The 20,144-nt window shown below is 39.5% G+C and overlaps 1 protein-coding gene across 1 annotated transcript in view; it reads right to left on the bottom strand.

The window, feature by feature from the left end:
* Positions 1-12,188: 12,188 nt before the first annotated feature.
* tyms (thymidylate synthetase) overlaps positions 12,189-20,144 on the bottom strand; it is a 32,763-nt gene continuing 24,807 nt past the window's right edge. Inside the window, exons 6-7 of the mRNA XM_073043594.1 lie at positions 17,449-17,520; positions 12,189-13,022 (exon numbers count right to left, since the gene is read on the bottom strand). Of these exons, the coding sequence (XP_072899695.1) occupies positions 12,885-13,022; positions 17,449-17,520 (210 nt within the window). The 3' untranslated portion in view covers positions 12,189-12,884. The remainder of the gene's footprint in view (positions 13,023-17,448; positions 17,521-20,144) is intronic.

Below are 20,144 nucleotides of genomic sequence, written 5' to 3'. Positions count from 1 at the left end.
GGAGTAGACAAACTAATTGTCTTTGTTCTTAACGTGCTTGAAGGAGATGGCGCCTGCCATTTTTTTTTTAAGCTGTTCTGTAACCTCCTTTTAAGAACTGTTTGAACCACTGCTTCTTGCTCTGTGATAATTTAATAAGAACAATTGAACATGGACACAAGGAGTTTGTAATGGACCTGCTAAACCTTAGATCATTCTCAGATAAGCTGTGTACAATGGCAGGTTCGCAAAAGTAATCTTGTTCTGTTGGCCCATTGTCTGAGTGACCTTGTTTGACTGGTTTGAAGCAGAATCGAAGGGAACAAAAAAAGTCACCTAAGGCATGAAGTTGTATAGCCCTTGGACTCATCCACTGACCCAAAGCCAATAACACTGAAATGCAACATTTTGAACTGGTAAGGAATGAATATAAAAACATGTTCTGAATACAAGGTAGCGATATCTTCAGAGATTCACCATCGCGAGAAAGAACTGCCATACCAGGAGAAGAAAAAAAATGATCGTCAGGCCAACAGGAGTTTCTCTATTTCGGTATAAATTGGAAAAGTGGTCTGAGTAAGTATTGGTACAAAGGGAACAGTAGAATAAATGTTTTAAGTTGTTGGCCTGGGGTCAACATAGTACATTGTTGTTTCTATGCAGACAATGAAATACAAGCTTTAATTAAGAGTTGTGTAGTAAATTTCCTCACCTAGCCCTGTTGATGAATGTTCAATATGAACATTTTTCATATTGATATCCAAGTGATAGTACCTATACCATTGTCCAGGATAATAATGGATCATATTACAACTAATAAGGATACCCACTAAACATGAATAGTTGTTGATGATAAATCCCAGAGATTCAAATTATAAGATGACAAGTTATGAAATTAAGGTCTTCTATGCGTTATTTGTAAGTCAAAGTGTGCCAACCATTGAAAAACTTACTCATGTAACTCAAGAACCTTAATTTCCTGCAAAGCCAGGTGGCAGTATGAGCTGGGAAAAGAATGTAGAAACACTTCACAGGGGTTCAGTAACGTAGTACATCAAACAGATCGCAGGGAAATTAGTCCATGCACTACCAATTTTGTTGGTTGCATAAGGGTTATAAAGTTGTGAGCAAGACCTGAATTTGCATATGCAGGGTGCTGAAAAATTAATTAAGCTGTGAACCCTAAGTGCCTGGAAAATCCCAATTACTACACTTAAAGAGAAATTAATCATGCATGGTGATTGGTTGTTATTTATTTATTTAGAGATACAGCCATCATCATTTTCAAAGAAGGTAAGCACGAGTGATCACATTCTGAAACTAATCTGCGCTGCCTTAACTTTTGCCAGAATCTTGCCCAGAGTTTTTTTTTCCGCTTGCTGTTGACCAGTTTGGTGATATCTAATTCATAAAGTGCATACTAATGTTTCCTGGTTGAATATCACTGTAGGCCACACTTTCAAATTGATTAAGATGACTCACCAAAGCCACCTGATCTATCCACTGAAAAAAAAATTCTACTCAGTTAAGTGTTTTTGAAATCATTTAGGTACATAGCCCTCACTAATTGCCACACCCTGTTCTCCAGAAAGAGGCCAGGTGACTAACAGGCTGAGATTCAACAAACATCATTGGAATTGGCAACCAGAGTTAGCACAGAAATAAGACAGAAAAAGGTATGTCATTTAATATCTTGTTTTGATGTTTCTAATTATTCCTTATAACTTTAGTTGATATTTTCTAAGCAGCTTAATAGATGTCTGATACTCTGACAAATTTATAAAGCCACTAGACAATGGGGTGACCCGTTGGGGCACCCTTTGAGAGAAGGGTAGTGCAGTCTGATACAACATCCACTGCATGCCCTTTATCTATATTACATATAATTTTCTCAAAAGAATTCCAACAGATTCGTCAGGCAAGATTTTTCCTTAAGGAAACCATGCTGACTTTGTACTATCTTGTCCTGTGTCACTAAGTACTCCATAACCTCATCCTTAATAATTGACCCAACATCTTCCCAACCACTGAGGTCAGGATAACCGGTCTATAATTTCTGCTGCCTTCCTCCCTTCTTAGAGGGAGGAGTGACATTTGCAATTTTCCAGTCATCTCTCACCATGCCAGAATCCAATGATTTTTGAAAGATCATTGCTAATGCCTCCACAATTCCTAACACCATCTCGTTAGGGTGCAATTCATCTGGTCCGGGTGATTTGTGTACCCTTAGTTCTTCTAGCTTTTGAGCACCTTCTCCCTTGTAATAGTAACTGCACCCACTTCTCTTCCTTCACACACTACAACATTTGGCACACTGCTATTCCACAGTGAAGGCTGATGCAAAATACTCATTTAGTTCATCTGCTATCTCCTTATCCCCCATTATTATTTCTCTGGCCTCATTTTCTAGCAGTCCAATATCTACTCATCTCCCATTTTATTTTTTACATACTTGAAAAAGCTTTTACTATCCACTTTGATATTGTGTGTTAGCTTGGTTTCATATTTCATCATTTCCCTTCTAATGGTTCTTTTAATTGCTCTGCAGATTTTTAAAAACTTCCCAATCCTCTATCTTCCTGCTAATTTTTGCTTTATTGTATGCCCGCTCTTTTGTTTTTACATTAGCTTTGACTTGCCTTGTAAGCCACGGTTGTACTATTTTGCCATTTGAGTATTTCTTTGTCTTTGGAATACATCTGTCCTGCACCTTCCTTATTTTTCCCAGAAACTCACACCATTGTTCCTCTGCTGTCATCCCTGCCAACATTTCCTTCCAGTTTACTTTGGCCAATTCCTCCTCATAACACTGTAATTTCCTTTACTCAATCAGATTTATCACCGACATGTGTCGTGAAACACTGAAATACTTCTACAGCAGACTTTCTCTCTATCAAATTTCAATTTGAACTCAAATATATTGTGATCACTAGCTCCTAAGGGCTCTTTTACCTAAAGCTCCCTAATTCATTGGTCCATTACATAACACCCAATCTACTAGTGAGTCTAGTAGGCTCAATGACAAACTGCTCTAAAAAGCCATCTCACAGGTCAACAGACTCACTCATAAGATCCATTACCAACCTGATTTTCTCAATCGACCTACATGTTAAAATCTCTCATGACCATCATAACAGTGTCCTTTTGGCACACCTTTTCTATTTCCTGTTGTAATCTGTGGCCCACGTTTCAGCTACCATTGAGAAACCTGTATATAACTGCCATCAGGGTCCTTTTGCCTCTATAGTTTCTTAACTCAATCCACAAGGATTCAACATCTTCTGATCCTATGTTACATTTTTCTACTGACTTGATGCCATTCTTTACCAGCAGAGCCACGCCAATCCGTCTGCCCCCCTACCTATCCCTCCAATACATCTTGTAACCTTGGACATTCAGCTTCCAGCTACAACCATCCTTCAGCCATGATTCGGTGATGGCCACATCATCATACCTGACAATCTGTAATAGTGCAAGAAGATCACCCACCTTATACTCCATGCCTTGAGATATAACACTTTGGAGTGCCATATGAGCTACCCTTTTTGATTTTACATCCCTAATGCACTGATACTTACCCTGCTGGCCGCAATTTTGTCCTATCATCTTGGCTGCCCTTTCTGACAGTCTGACTGCACATTATTTTTTCAACCATCCATCTTATCCTGAGTCCCTTCATTCCAGTTCCCACCCTGCTGCCAAATTTGTTTTAAACCCTTCCCAACAGCTCTAACAACTTCTCTGCAAGGATATTGGCCCCTCTCAGGTTCAGGTCCAACCTTCTCCAGTTTCAGCACATCCTTTCTAAGAGACCCAAAACTATTCACAATACTCCAAGTGAGTTCTCACCAGAACTTTATAAAGTCTCAGCATTATATTCATGCTCTTTATATTTTTGCTTTTACATCCTTGCCCTTATATTCTACTGCTCTTGAAATTAATGCAAACATTTCATTTGCCTTACTCACCACAGACTCAACCCGCAAGGTAACCTCTAAGGAATCCTGCACAAGGACTCCCAAGTCTCTTTATGCTTCATATTTTGTAGTTTCTCTCCATTGAGAAAATAGTCAACCCTCTCATTTCTTCTACCAAAGTGCATGACCATACACTTCCCAACATTGTATTCCATCTGCCGCTTCTTTGCCCATTCTCCTAATCTGTCTAAATACTTATGTAGCCACTCTACTTCCTCAAAACTACCTGGTTTTACACCTGTCTTTGTATTGTCTACAAACTTTGCAAAGCCATCAATTCCATCATCTTTCTTCTTCTTCTTCTTCGGCTGTCCATCAATCTTGATGTTGACTGTGCTGAGAGTTTAGACTCTGCAGGCACATTTATGGGCCAGAGGACCAGCACTGGATTGGCACTGTCTCCCACATTTGTGATTTGACTGGTCTAGCACCGAATGTCTGCGTTCATGACCCGCTTCATATTTCTTCTGCCTTTTCTCCTCGATAGCTGGGATTGACTTGACAATGCAGCGCCAACTTCTGTCCAAAGCGTCTTTCTCCCAGGTGTTGACAATCATGTCAGTGTTCTTCATATGGCACTTGAACACAACTTTGTAGTGCAGCTTCTGACCACCAAGCTTCCTCTTTCCTTCATGTAGCTCGCCACAGAAACAACTTTGGATAAATGATCATCACTCATTTTTGTGACATGACCAGTTCAACACAGCTGAGAAGCTGTAATGAGCGATTCTGCGCTGGCTGTCCCAGCACGTTTGAGCACGTCCACATCTGGAACCCTCTCTTGCTACTTTATGTGTAATATTTGGCGTAAATTCCTGAGTTGTGGCTTGGTCAAGTTCTTGATGTGCTTCTGATACAATGTCATCATTTCAGTTGAATAAAGCAGAGATGGTGAAATTCCATCATCCAAATTATTAACATATAAAAAGAATCGGTCCCAACACAGACCCTGTGGAAAATCACTGGTCTCCGGCAGCCAACCAGAAAAGACTCCTGTTATTCCCACTCTTTGTTTCCTGCCAATCAGCCACTACTTTATCCATGCTAGAATCATTCCCGTAATAACATGGGCTCGTAGCTTGTTTAGCAGCCTCATGTGGCACCTTGTCAAAGACCTTCTGAAAATCCAAGTACACAACATCAACAGATTGTTCTTTGTTTATCCTGCTTGTAATTTCTTCAAAGAATTGTCAGGCAAGATTTTACTTTGAGGAAACAATGCTGACTATGGCTTATTTTATCATATGCCTCCAAGTACCCTGAAATGACATCTTTAACAATCGGCTCCATGTTCCCAACCACTGAGGTCAGACTAACTGGCCTAAGCATAATACTCCCAAGTATTTCCTTTCTTTTACCTCTCTCTCTCGATGAGTGGAGTGACATTTGCAATTTTTCAGTCTTTCTGAACCATTCCAGAATCTAATGATTCTTGAAAGATCATTACTAATGCCTCAACAATCATTTCAACCACCTCTTGGAGTGGACATAATCTGGTCCAGGTGATTTACCTACCTTCAGACCTTTCAGTTTCCCAAGAACCTTCTCCCTGGTAGTGATAACTTCATACACTTCATGACCCTTGACACTGGAACTTCAATCATAGTGTCTTCCACAGTGAAGACTGATGCTAAATACTTGTTCAGTTCGTCCACCATTTCCTTGTCCCACTTTACTACCTCTCCATCATTTTCCAGAGATCCAATATCTCACTTACACTATGTATCTGAAGAAACTTTTAGTATCCTCAATATTATTAGCTAGATTACCTTTGTATCCCATCTCTTCCTTAATTACTTTTTCTTGTTGCCTTCTGTTGGTTTTTAAAAGTTTGCCACAAATTTTTGCTCTATTATATGCCCTTTGGCTTTTATGTTGGCTTTGACTTCTCATTAGCCACGGTAAGTGTCAGCTTGCCTTTAGAATACTTCTTCGTCTTAGATACGTATATATCCTGTGCCTTCCAAATTGCTTCCAGAAATTTCAGCCATTGCTGTTCTGACATCATCTCTGCCAGTATTCTTTTCCAATCAATTCTGGCCAACTCCTCTGTCATGCCTCTGTAATTCCCTTTACTCCGCTGTAATATTGATGCATCTGATTTTAGCTTCTAATATTGATACATGTCTTTAGCCTCTGAACAGTTAAACCTTAAACTGTTGATAGTATTTGTATTCCAAAACATTCTCAGTGAATTAAATGTTTTAAAATATGATTGCTGCAGTGAATGACATAATAAGCTTTGGGATAATTGAGTGAAAGATAAAATGTTGGTTACTTCTTGCCGATGCGTCAAAAGGATCCGAGATCAAATCTCACCCACACCAGAGATTTGAACACAATCTCAGCTGACACAGAAGTGCTGCAGTGCAAAAGGAGTTATTAGACTTATGGCTTTCTCTCTCTTAGGTGGGCTTGTAGAAGAAATCATGGCACTGTTTTGAAGAACAAAGTTGTCCCCATTACATTGGTCAGCATTTATCCTTCAATCATTGTCATAAATACAAACTACTGATTTATCATTTTACTCTTCCTGGGATTTTGCTGTTTGAGGACATATTATGACAGTGACGTTATGGCAGTGCATTGGGGCAATCCAAGGATATGAAGCTTTGTAGAAATACAACTCTTTATTACATTTATTAAGTGATAAACAATGATTATGCTGCTGTACTGTAATATGACTATAAATGCATTTCAAAACATATAGTATAGGAGCCTCGTTTAGCTATCTATTTCTGACATTAATGGTAAAACTGAACTCACTGGTAGTTAAATTGTATCTGTTTTGTCCCTAATGCTCCAAGCCATATTTGGAAATCCAGTCTCTTAATTGTTCAGAGTTCGTTTCAAAATCAAAATGGTACACAATGACATCTGTGACTGCTTTCAAATGCATTAGACAAACTGTAATCAGATTACAGTTAACATCCTATATAACTATTAACATCGCATTTGAGTATTTTACAGATACTTGACAGCTGTAGTTTCCAGTCACATATTTATGTGTATAAGCTGGTATAAGTTTGCTCGCCCCAAGGGCCTTCTATGACAAAATACGAAAAGTAAAATAGCAGCAAGGATTCATGTGTTGTTACTAGTGGATAGTCTTTCTTCAATGAATTTAGGTAATTTTGAAAAACATTGTGTACCCTCCAGCATTCTGTCCACACCAGCTTGTAACAATAATAATATTCTAATTTAAAGCAGATGTTAGTTACACATAAAGCAGCACAAATTCAAAACAGTTTTACTGGCATTTATTTTTTCATCAGCAGTTGTCACTGAAGTGATGCATTCCCGGTTAAAAAGTACGCTTGAAAAGGGACCAATCAGAGGAGTGGCCTTCGTTTGCACTGGGATTATTCTATTTGATCTGTAAGCCATTAATTACAACGTAAAGTAATAGGGAAACTAGATAAACATTATGGGTTGAATGAGTTGTAAAACTTGTGAGATGGAAATGGAATAACACAATACTAATTGGTCTTAGTGTGCTTTTGGTTGTGCCTCAACTACCCATAGTACCAACTGGAAACTTTGACAACTGCAACCCTTAATTAGGAATTGAAAAGCATTACCAAGAATCCAAAGTAGCTTTAATTACTGAAACTGCCCATTGTAAATGTGAAGTTAGAAAATGGCTCAAAAATGTTACTTTTCATATTTATCATCTGCAGATTGATGGAATTGGCCATAATTGGTATATATACAAAAATGTGAGTTATCTCAGATTTACCCCGTTACTAAGTGGTTCTGAATTACTGGCATGCAGTAGGCAAAGACTGACAACACTTCACGCCAATCATATTTCGTATATGATTGACCTTATAGACCAGTGAGCCTTACATCTGTGGTGGGAAAGCTGTTGGAAAAGATTCTTAAAGATAGAATCTATGGGCATTTAGAGAATCATGGTCTGATCAGGGACAGTCAGCATGGCTTTGAACGGCAGATTGTGTCTAACAAGCCTAATAAGAGTTCTTTGAGGAGGTGACCAAGCATATAGATGAAGGTAGTGCAGTGGATGTGATCTACATGGATTTTAGTAAGGCATTTGACAAGGTACCACGCGGTAGGCTTATTCAGAAAGTCAGAAGGCATGGGATCCAGGGAAGTTTGGCCAGGATTCAGAATTGGCTTGCTTGCAGAAAGCAGAGGGTGGTGGTGGAGGGAGTACATTCAGATTGGAGGGTTGTGACTAGCGGTGTCCCACAAGGATCGGTTCTGGGACCTCTACTTTTCGTGATTTTTATTAACGACCTGGATGTGAGGTAGAAGGGTGGGTTGGCAAGTTTGCAGACGACACAAAGGTTGGTGGTGTTGTAGATAGTGTAGAGGACTGTCTGATTGCAGAGAGACATTATAGGATGCAGAAGTGGGCTGAGAAGTGGCAGATGGAGTTCAACCCAGAGAACAGTCAGGTGGTACACTTTGGAAGGGCATACTCCAAGACGGAGTACAAAGTAAATGACAGGATATTTGGGAGTGTGGAGGAGCAGAGGGATCTGGGGGTACATGTCCACAGATCCCTGAAAGTTGCCTCACAGGTAGATAGGGTAGTTAAGAAAGCTTATGGGGTGTTAGCTTTCATAAGTCAAGGGATAGAGTTTAAGAGTCGTGAGGTAATGATGCAGCTCTATAAAACTCTGGTTTGGCCACACTTGGAGTACTGTGTCCCATTCTGGTCGCCTCACCATAGGAAGGATGTGGAAGCATTGGAAAGGGTACAGAGGAGATTTACTAGGATGCTGCCTGGTTTAGAGAGTATGCATTATGATCAGAGATTAAGGGAGCTAGGGATTTACTCTCTGGAGAGGAGGAGGATGAGAGGAGACATGATGGAGGTATACAAGAGGAAGGTATACAATATTAAAAGAAATTTTAAAAGAGTGGACAGCCAGCACCTCTTCCCCAGGGCATCACTGCTCAATACAAGAGGACATGGCTTTAAGGTAAGGGGTGGAAAGTTCAAGGGGGATATTAAAGGAAGGTTTTTTACTCAGAGTGGTTGGTGCGTGGAATGCACTGCCTGAGTCAGTGGTGGAGGCAGATATACCCGTAAAATTTAAGAGACTACTAGACAGGTATATGGAGGAATTTAAGGTGGAGTGTTATATGGGAGGCAGGGTTTAAGGGTCAGCACAACATTGTGGGCTGAAGGGCCTGCACTGTGCTGTATTGTTCTATGTTCTATATATGGTAACACACATTATCAAACATCACAATTCTTTTCAGATTTAAACAATTTCAGAAAAACTTTATTTCAGAAGAGATAAATGCAGCTGCAAGACATGAGTTAAACTGGAATGCTTTTAATGTGAAAAATCACTAAAATGGTTTCTTGTTTGCATAATTATTTAAGTGCAGCAACTGTCTAATTTCTGCTGTCATGATTCTTGAAAGTAATGGGAATAGATTTGATTTTAGTCATTTCCTGAGGTCTCCATTTTCAACAGTGATCAAGACACATAACTATAGAAATAATAACCACATGCGTGTTGACGTAACAGCAATGTGTTGATATTAACAAAATCAGATACTTGTAATCAAAGTTCAACAACCCAAACAAGTTAGAAATTTAATCTCCACAATACTGCATACTCTGGCTGTCTGCAGACAAGCTATCCTTGCCCTTCAAGATGCTGGTGAGTCTTTGTTTCTGCTCATCTTACAGCACAGAAAATCCCATTGTGAAGGGATAAGAATGAGGCAAGCAACAGTGCACCTTAACCAGAGTCGGTGATTGTGCAGCAGGCTCCAACCTGCTCTGAAGCCACAACCAGGATGAATGGAATGCTGTAGAAACATGGTTCACTGTGAGTGGTTAATGAATTTTCTATATACGATTTAACTTCATGCTCCAATAGTCAGCCACACTGTATATACCAAATATCTGGAGGTCATTAGCAAATCTTGAGAGAAAACTAATGTTTCCCCCAGAATAGGTGCTGAAAATATTGATTTTTTTGACTGGATGTGCAGAGGACAATTTTAATACAGGTCTCCCCCGCTATCCAAAGTTAGAGCATTCCTGTGAAATGTTTCGTATGCTGGAATGTCATAAAGTGAAGAAGCAATTATCATTTATTTATATGGGAAAAATTTGTGAGCATTCGCACATCCAAAAAATAACCTACCAAATCATGCCAAATAACACATAAAACCTATAATAACAGTAACATATATTAAAAGCAGGAATGATATGATAAATACACAGCCTATATAATGTAGAAATACTTTTCTGCAATCATTGCAGCACTGTCCACTGAAGCGAAAATCTCACGCAAGCACTCTCGGCAGAAACACTCTCGCCAGTAACCTTTAAGCTATGAAGCTGCCAAATCAAACCAAATAACACATAAAAATACACAGCCTATATAAAGTAGAAATAATGTATGTTGTGTAGTTTCACTTACAGGAATCGGGAAAACAGCAAGCACACTGATGGTGTGTTAGGCTGAGTTAGGAGGTTGGGGTGGTGGGAGACTGGGGTGTCATCTCGTCGTCTGTTTCCATCAGGGCAATTTTGGGCCGTTTGCTACTGCGTTCGGTTTCGATTGTTATCCTTTCCTCTTGCAATTGTATCAGCTTTTCATCTGTCAGTTCTTGGTCATGGAATGCCAAAATCTCAACATCATCTTTGTCAATTTCTACAAACCCATCCTCCTTAGCCAAACTCACTATTGCTGTATTTATTGTTGATGGCTCGAAGCCTTTAAAGTTGTTCACTGTTTCAGGACATAGTTTCCTCCAAACGCCATTTCTCATCGAGACTGTTAGTCTATCGAGAGCATCTCCAATGTTGGCGATTGCCAGTTTTATTTGTACTCTTTCCAGATCTCTCGCAAAGATGTTTCCGAGTTGCCCTCTCTGTCAATGGAACTTACAATAAAACGCATCACATTTTGCGTATAGTAAGCCGTAATTGTGGCTATTAGGCCTTGGTCACACGGCTGCAGCAACGATGTCGTATTCGGTGGTAAGAACACAACACGACTGTTACCGCCATACTTGGTAATGCCAGGTGGATGAGCAGCACAATTATCGACAATCACAAGGCACCTATTATCAAGGTTATTTTCTCTACACTATTTTTCAGCAAAAGGACTAATGTATCCACTCATGTACTCAGAAAAAAGCACTTGGCTATTCCAACCACTTGGATGTGAACGGAACACAACGGGAAGTGTTTTCTTATCAATGCCTTTAAGTGCTCTCAGATTTTCTGAATGGTACACTAGTAGAGGCTTAAGGACAGCATCACCAGTGGCATTAATAATAGGAATTAGGGTAAACCTGTCCTTCAATGCCTTGTGCCCCTTAGCCTGCTTTTCTTATATCAAAACAAATCTTGTTCAGCAATTTTTCCAATAAATTGCAGTTTTGTCACAGTTAAACACTTGCTTATATGAATAACCACCTTCTGTAATTATTTCCTTCAGTTCTGCCGGGAACTTTTCGGCAGCATCAGTATCAGCCGAAGCACTCTCTCCAGTAAATGTTAAACTATGAAGCTGCCCTCACCTCAGAAACTGATCAAACCACCCATAACTACCTTTAAATTCCACTTTCACAACACTTTCATCACCATCGTCCAGTGCTTTCTGTTTCAGCTTATTAGAAAGACTGACTGATTTCTCCTTAAGTATAAGATAACTGAATGGAACACCACGCTTTGTACACCCATCAATCCACTCAAGTAATAATTGGATGCCAACTAAGAGAGACCACTTTGCTACGAGCAGAACCAACAGTAACATCGGCAGCTTTCAAAATTCTTCCTCTCTGCGTATAAATAGTGCAAATGGTGGACATAGGCAAGTTCAACACACGGACAATGTCCTTACTTCGTTCACCACGATTGAAACGCTTAATTATGTCTAGTTTTATGCTAAGTGTAACACCTATACAAGCTCTTTTACGCTTTTCTGATACAGGTACCTTAGAACTCATCTTGCTAATGGATGCACAAAGTAAATCGAGATAAAGCACAGATGCTCACAGGCACGTGTTTAAGCAATGGTGGCTAAATGCATTTCTGGGGAGGGGGGAGCTTGGCTGCTCAGGGCACGCGCTGCCTTTTTTGTTAACAGTGAAAACACCTTCTGTTAGCAAAAACAGGTAACTAATGTAGGTCTTTCGTAACAATGAGGTGTTGGAAAGTGAACATTTGAAAATCAGGGGACACCTGTATCGAAAAACAGAAAAATGATAGGCATACACAGCAAATGGATTTTTACGTACAAACATTTGTATTAGGGTTTCTAAGGATAGAATATACATTTCCAAAAGAGTAATGAAAAAAACCTAGGTGTATATATGATTTTAAAATATAAATATTTGAAGAGGTGCATACAAGTTTAATGAACTTTTTGTACTACACACACTAGTTCACAACCAGTCCTTAAACACTATTTCTACTCAGCCTTTTGGAAGAATGTGAACACTTAAAGGATTCAGACACTATTAATCCAGTTTGAAATGCTTTGCCTTATAGGGAAAAGCTGGAGTTGCTCAAAAAGCAGACATATGAAGAAAGGAAGATTCAGAGTAATGCAAGAGCAAATGAAGAGAAACTGTTCACGACACTACAAATCAAGATTGATATATTTAAAAGGTGACTGGCAAAAAAAAGACAACACCAAAAATAAACTTTCATGATTAGAATGAGAAATGTATTAGTTGAAGCAAGTGAATTTTCCATTAGCAGATTAGATGTGTGGAGAAGGGTATGTGGGAGCTGTTAAGCAATGAAAGAGGAATGGAATTGGCAAAAGCAGAACAGGCCAAATGCCATTATTCTACAGATTTGCAGCTCTCCTCACAAGATCAAAGGAACAAGCTCTTTTATTATAATTTATTAGTAAGAACTAACAGTATAATGTTCTCTTCCCCACTGTCCTCCATCACCAACGATCTTTTGTATTACAAAGACATCTCCATTTTGATAGCAGGATGTGGGTTGTAATCCTCTAATTTAAAATCTTCTGCATGGAAGTCATCAATATTTTCCACCTTGCGTAATATCTTCAATTTTGGGAAAGGTCTGGGTTCACGCGAAAGCTGTAGCAAAATAAACAAATGTATCAGTATTTTGTAATATACTTGCAATATCTCTGAACTATTCATACTATATACTTGGCATCCTCAACCAAATCCTATTATAAAAAATAAGGTAGCATTTTAAAAAGTAATTGGGGAAGAAATTAGTTTTGCACACATTCAAATAAGGTTAATGCTGGCTTCTGTATTTCATATGAATGTCATTATCAAAAGGAATTCTGGAAATAAAAACAGAAAGTGCTGGAAGTACTGAGTGGTCAGGCTCCTCCATGTAAAGTGAAATGGTGTCAATATTTCAAACCTTCACCAGAACTGGGAAAAACAGAAGTAATATTAATAACAAATTTCTCTGAAATTTTGCTTCCGTCGTTCTCCAGTTCTGATGCCCTGACTAATCAAGAACCTATCAACCTCTTTTAAATATGCTCAATGCTTTGGCCTCCACAGCCATCCATGGCAATGAATTCCACAGATTCACTACCTTCTGGCTAAAGAAATTCCTCCTCATCTCTGGTCTAAATGGAAGTCCACCTATTTTGAGGCTGTGGCCTCTGGTCCTAGACTCCCCTACTATATGAAACATCCTCTCCACATCCACCCTATCTAGACCTTTTAATATTCAATAGGCTTCAATGAAAACTCCCCCTCATTTTTCTAAACTCCAGCGAGTACAGACTCAGAGCCATCAATCACTTGATATGTTAATCCTTTCATCCGCAGAATTATTCTATTGAACCTGTTCTGGACCGTCTCCAATGCTAGCACAGCTTTTCTTGGATAAAGAGCCCGAAACTGCTCACAATACTCCAAGTGCGGTCTGACCAATGCCTTATAAAGTCTCAGCATCACATTCTTGTTCTTATATTCTAGTCCTCTTGACATAAATGCTAACATTGCGTTTGCCTTCCTTCCCACTGACAACCTGCAAGTTAACCTTCATGGAACCCTGCACAATGACTCGCAAGTCCCTTTCCTTCTACCAAAGTTCATGTCCATACACCTCCCTACACTATATTACATCTATTGCTTCTTTGCCCATTCTCTCAATCCAAGTCTTTCTAGACTCCTTGCTTTCTGAACACTACATGCTCCTACACCTATCTTTGTACCATCTGCAAATATGGCCACAAAGCCATCAAATCCATCATTGACATAAACACAGAACCCTGTGGAGCACCACTAGTCACTTGCAACCAACCAACCAGAATAGTCCCCCTTTATTCCCACTCTTTGCCTCCTGGCATTCAGCCAATCTTCTATCCATGCTAGTATCTTTCCTGTAATACCAAAGGCCCTTGTTAGCAGCCTCAAGTGCAACATCTTGTCAAAGACCTTTTGAAAATTGAAGTGAATTACATCCACTGACTCTCCTTTGTCTATCCTGCTTGGTATTTCCTCAAAAAATAGCAAATTTGTCAAGCAAGATTTCCTTTCAAGGAAACCATGCTGACTTTGGCCCATTTTATCACCTGCCCATAAACCTCATCCTTAATAATGGACTCCAACATCATCTCCTGGCTTTTTTTAAACATTGCACATTAAACATCAATAATTTATCAAACCCCGCCCCACATTAAGTATACCCAATAGCCTGGCCTCCACTGGCCTCTGTGGCAATGAATTCCACAGACTCTCCACTGTCTGGATAAAGAAATTCCTCCTTATCTGTTCTAAAGGGACATTTTTCTATTTTGAGGCTGTGCTCTCTGGCCTTAGGTTCTCCCACAATTGGAAACATCCTCTCCATGTCCACTTTACCTAGGCCTTTCAATAGTTGGTAGGTTTCAATAAGACCCCTCTCAGTCTTCTAAACTCCAGCAAGTACAGGCCTAGAGCCATCAAATGTTCCTATATGTTAACCCCTTCATTCCCAGGATCATACTTGTAAGTTCTCTCTCCAATGCCAGCACATACTTTCTTAGATAAGGAACAAAAACTACTCACAATACTCCAAATGTAGTCTGATCAACACCTTATAAAGCCCAGCATTACATTTTTGCTTTTATATTCTAGTCCTCTCAAAATAAATGCTAACATTGCATTTCCTTACTGCCAACTCAACCTGCAAGTTACTTTTAGGGAATCCTGTTCTAGGATTCTCAAGTCCTTTTGCACCTGATTCTGAATTTGCACCAAATAAGAGAATAGTCTAAGCCTTTATTCCTTCACCAAAGTTCATGACCATATACCTCCCAACACTATATTCCATCTGCCATTTTGTTGCCCATTCTCTTAATCTGTCCAAGTCCTTCCGCAGACTCCCTACCTTCCTCAGTACTACCTGTTCTTCAAACCAATCTTTGTAGCATCTGCAAACCTGGCCACCAAGCCATCAATCTATCATCCAGGTCATTAACATATAACATTAAAAGTTACAGACACAACACTGTCCTCTGTGGATACCACTAGTCACTGGCAAACTAGAAAAGGCCCCCTTTATTTCCACATTTCGCCTGCTGCCATTCAATCTTCCGTCCATGTTAGTATCTTTCCTCTAATATTATGGGCTCTTACCTTGTTTAACAGCCTCATGTACCACACGTTGTTAAAGGCCTTTTGAAAACCCAAATAAACAACATCCACTAACTCTCCTTTGTCTATCCTGCTTGTTATTTCTTCAAAGAATTCCAACAGTTTGTCAGACAAGATTCTCCCCTTCCCAGGAAACTATGCTGTCTTTGACCTATTTTATCATGTGCCTCTGAGTATCCCATAGCCTCATCCTTAATAAAAAGACTGCAACGTATAGCTAACCACTAAATTCAGGCTAACTGTCCTATAACTGACCTTTTTCCTCATTCCCTTCTTAAAATGTGGAGTGACCTTTGTGACTTTCCAGTCGTCTGGAAGCTTTCTAGAATCTAGTGATTCTTAAAAAGTAACTACTAATGCCTCCACAAACTCTTTAGAACCCAGGACTCTTTCAGAACCCGGGATGTAGTTTATCTGGTCCAGGTGACTTACCTACCTTCAGACCTTTCGGTTTTCCAAGCAGCCTTCTCCTTAGTTATAATGACTGCACTCACTTCTGTCCCGACACTCACAAATTTCTAGTATGCTGCTAGTGCCTTTCACAGTGGAAGATGGCACAAGCTATTTATTCAGTTCATCTGCCATTTCTTTGTTTCCCATTATTACCTCTTCAGCATCATTTTCCAGTGGTCTGATCTCCACTCTTAACTCTGTATATATCAAAAAAAACCTTCTGATATCCTCTTTTATATGATTGTCTAGCTTACCTTCATATTTAATAATTTCTCTCATTGCTTTTTTAGTTAATTTGTTGATTTTTTTTAAAATAAAAGCTTCCCGGTAATTCATGTTATATTGTATGCCATCTCTTTTGCTTTTATGCTGTCCTTGACTTCCTTTATCAGCAATGATTATCTCATCCACACTTTAGACTTCTTCTTTGGGATAAACCAATCCTGCAACTCCCAGAAACTCCAGCCATTGCTGCTCGATTGTCATTCCTGCTGCTAGTGTCCCCTTCCAATCAACTTTGGCCAGCACCTCATTCGTGCCTCTGGAGTTGCCTTTAGTCAACAGTTATACTGATATGTCCGATTTTAGCTTCTCCATCTCAAACTGCAAGATGAATTCTATCATATGATCACTGCCTCCCAAGGATTCATTTACATTACGCTCCCTAATCAAATCTGGTTCATTACACAACACCCAATCCAAAATTGCCTTTTCCATATTGTGCTTGACCACAAGCTGCTGGAAAAAGTCATCTCACAAGAACTCTACAAATCCCTTCTCTTGGAATCCAGCACCAACCTGATTTTCCCAATTTACCTGCAATCTGAAATCCCCCATGGCTTCATAACATTGCCCTTTTTACATGGTCTTTTTAATCTCCTATTGTAATTTATACCCCACAACCTGGCTACTATTAAGAGGGCAGTATTATTAAAAATGCTTATTTTTTTCAATAAACCTGCTTTTGGTTGAATTCATAATTACAAGATTGCACAACTCAGAATATTTTGTATTTGATTGGTTGAATTCTTGTCTTGAATAGTGAACTGAAACAGTACATCTTATCTGCCTGGAAAGTAAAAAAAGTTTCCTTTTATTTTGTTAATCAGAAATACACTGACTGCAAGAGAACAATTACTTACAAGATTCTAAAGCTCCAGGGATCCAAGTTAGAGGTTAAATATTTGTAACTTTTAAATTTTTAATGCTAGATCTACACAATCCAGTCTGTTGATAAAACATTTGCAATTGCTGGAATAATCATTTACCTTGTTAGGTTGCGTGTGAAAATGGATGCAAAAATCCATATTACTTTCTATCACATTTTGTACAAACGTATACCTTTGCGTGTAACAGATAAAACATTTCCTCATCTCCAAATGCATTCTTATCACAGTTAACAAAAATACATTTACTTTGTGGTTGAAAATTCAACATTTACCTGAATCTTTAATGCCTCAATGTGGTTCTTGTAAACATGAGCATCACCTAATGTATGTACAAAATCACCAGGCTGAAGAGATAACAAAAATATTATTAAGAGAACATCCAGCATTTGTCACTGCAAATTATCTAGTGATGGAATTGTAGTGTGTTTGATAAATACAATGGGAAATTGAGATCTAAAAACAACTAAAACTTTTACTTCATCCTTTCCTCAGTTGTCAGAAAATGAGCAAGGTGAGAAACAAACATAAGAAATAAGATCCTAGACTCCCCAGTCAAGGGGAGTATCCTCCCTCAATCTAGCCTGCCACACCCTGTAAAAATGTTATAAATTTCAGTGACATCTGCTTACCTTCTGTGAATTCTGAATAACCTTTATTAGTTTACTCACTCAATCCACATTCTTGAAACCAATCTATTAAATCCCACTCCACTCCCTCCATGACAAGTACACCACTTCAGTTAGACACCAAAACTATACACCATACTGCATTTGTGGGGTCAAAATCTGAGAGAACTGCAATGATACTTCCTTATTCTGGTAGCTAAATCTGTAGATAAAAGTTAACAATTGCCTTCCATCACTTGCTGTACCTACACATTGCTGTTCACTAACTTGTGTACCAGTACACCTCAATCCTTTTGAACATCAACATTACCCACTCACTCACCATTTTACTAACACACAGTTTGTTCTAAGACCACAAGACATAGGAGCAGAATTAGGCTAATAGGCCCATCAAGTCTGCTGCACCATTCCTGCATGGCTGATATCCCTCTCAACCATTCTCCTGCCTTCTCCCCATAGCCTTTGACATCCTGACTAACCAAGAAGCAATCAACCTCTACTTTAAATATTCTCAACGACTTGGCCTCCACAGCCATCCCTGACAATGAATTCCATTGATTCACCACCTGCTGGCTATAGAAATTTCTTCTCATCTGTTCTATATGAACATCCCTCTATTCTGAGGCTGTGCCCTCTGGCCCGAGACTCACCCAGTATAGGAAACATCCTCTCTATCTTGGACTTACAATATTTGATAGATTTTGATAGGATCTCCCATCATTCTTCTAAACACAGTACAGGCCCAGAGCCATCAAATGCTTCTCATACATTAACCCTTTCATTCCCAGAATCATTCTCATGAACCTCCTGTTGACCCTTTCCAATGCCAGCATTTTTTCTTCGATAAGGAGCACAAAACTGCTCACAATACTCCAAGTGAGACTTCAACAATGCCTTATGCAGCCTTACTTCTATATATATTTTTTATTATTCATTTACAGGATGTGGGCATCACCAACTAAGCCAGCATTTATTACCCATCCCTAGTTGCCCTTGAGAAGGTGGTGATAAGCTGCCTTCTTGAACCACTGCAGATGGTAGTGGTCATGGGTCTGTAAGGTGTTGCCTTAGGAATTTTGGTGTGTTGTTGCAGTGCATCTTGTAGATGGTACACACTGCTGCAACTGTTCATCAATGATTGGATACTTGTGGAAGGGGTACCAATCAAATGGGCTGCCTTGTACTGGATGGTGTCAAGCTTCTTGAGTGTTGATAGAGCTGCACTCATCCAGGCAAGTGGTGAGTATTCCATTACACTCTTGACCTGAGGCTCATAGATGGTGGACAGGCTTTGGGGAGGCTGGAGGTGAGTTACACACTGCAAGATTCCTAGCCTTTTGACCTGCTCTGGTAGCCATGGTGTTTATATGGCTAGACCAGTTCAGTTTCCTGTCAATAGTAACCCCTAAGATTTGATAGTAGGGGATTCAGTGATAGTGATGCTACTGAATATCAGAGAATGATGGTTAGAACCTCTCTTGTTGGAGATGGTCATTGCCTGGCACTTGTGGGACTCGAATGTTGCTTGCCACTTGTCAGTCCAAGCCTGGATATTGTCCAGGTCCTGCTGCAATTAGGTTTGAACTGCTTCACTATCTAAGGAGTCACGAATTGTGTAGAACATTGTGTAATCATCTGCGAACATCCTCACTTCTGACATTATGCCAGAAGGAAGGTCATCGGGGAAGCAGCTGAAAATGGTTGATCTTAGGACATTTCCCTGAGGAACTCCTACAGTGATGTCCTAAGAATGAGATGATTGACCACCAAACCACCACAACCATCTTCCTTTGTGTCAGGTATGATTCCAGTCAGCAGAGGGGTTTCCCCCTAATTCCCATTGACTCCATTTTAGCTAGGACACCTTGATGCCATACTCAGTCAAATGTTGCCTTGATGTGGAGGGCTATCACTCTCACCTCACCTCTGGTATTTAGCTCTTTGGTCCTTGTTTGGACCAAGGAGGTAATGAGGTCAGGAGCTGAGTGGCCTTGATGGAACCTGTTACGTACCGCGTAACTGGGTGTCTGACCAGCAGAGAAAGAAGAATCCGTTGGAGTCTGGTGGTACCAAACTAAAGGTGTTTATTAGTAAACTACACAATACAATATCAAAAATGCAAATATACATATAAAACAAGTTAGCAGTAATAAGCCTAAAAGTGTAGGAATAATAATAATAATAATCAATAATAAACAAGCTCTATCGATGTCTAGGGGTAAATGAATTGTCATAGGAAAGTATAGAGTTCAGTTCATAAATGCTGAGGTGGTTATGGTTGTTGTGTTGTAATCGTTGGAGAGACAGAGCAAGCGAGATGTAACAGCAACAGCTGCAGCAGG

This window comes from Hemitrygon akajei, chromosome 1 (genome assembly GCF_048418815.1).
Source record: "Hemitrygon akajei chromosome 1, sHemAka1.3, whole genome shotgun sequence".
Taxonomy (NCBI): domain Eukaryota; kingdom Metazoa; phylum Chordata; class Chondrichthyes; order Myliobatiformes; family Dasyatidae; genus Hemitrygon; species Hemitrygon akajei.
This window is presented reverse-complemented; position numbering and strand designations above follow the sequence as displayed.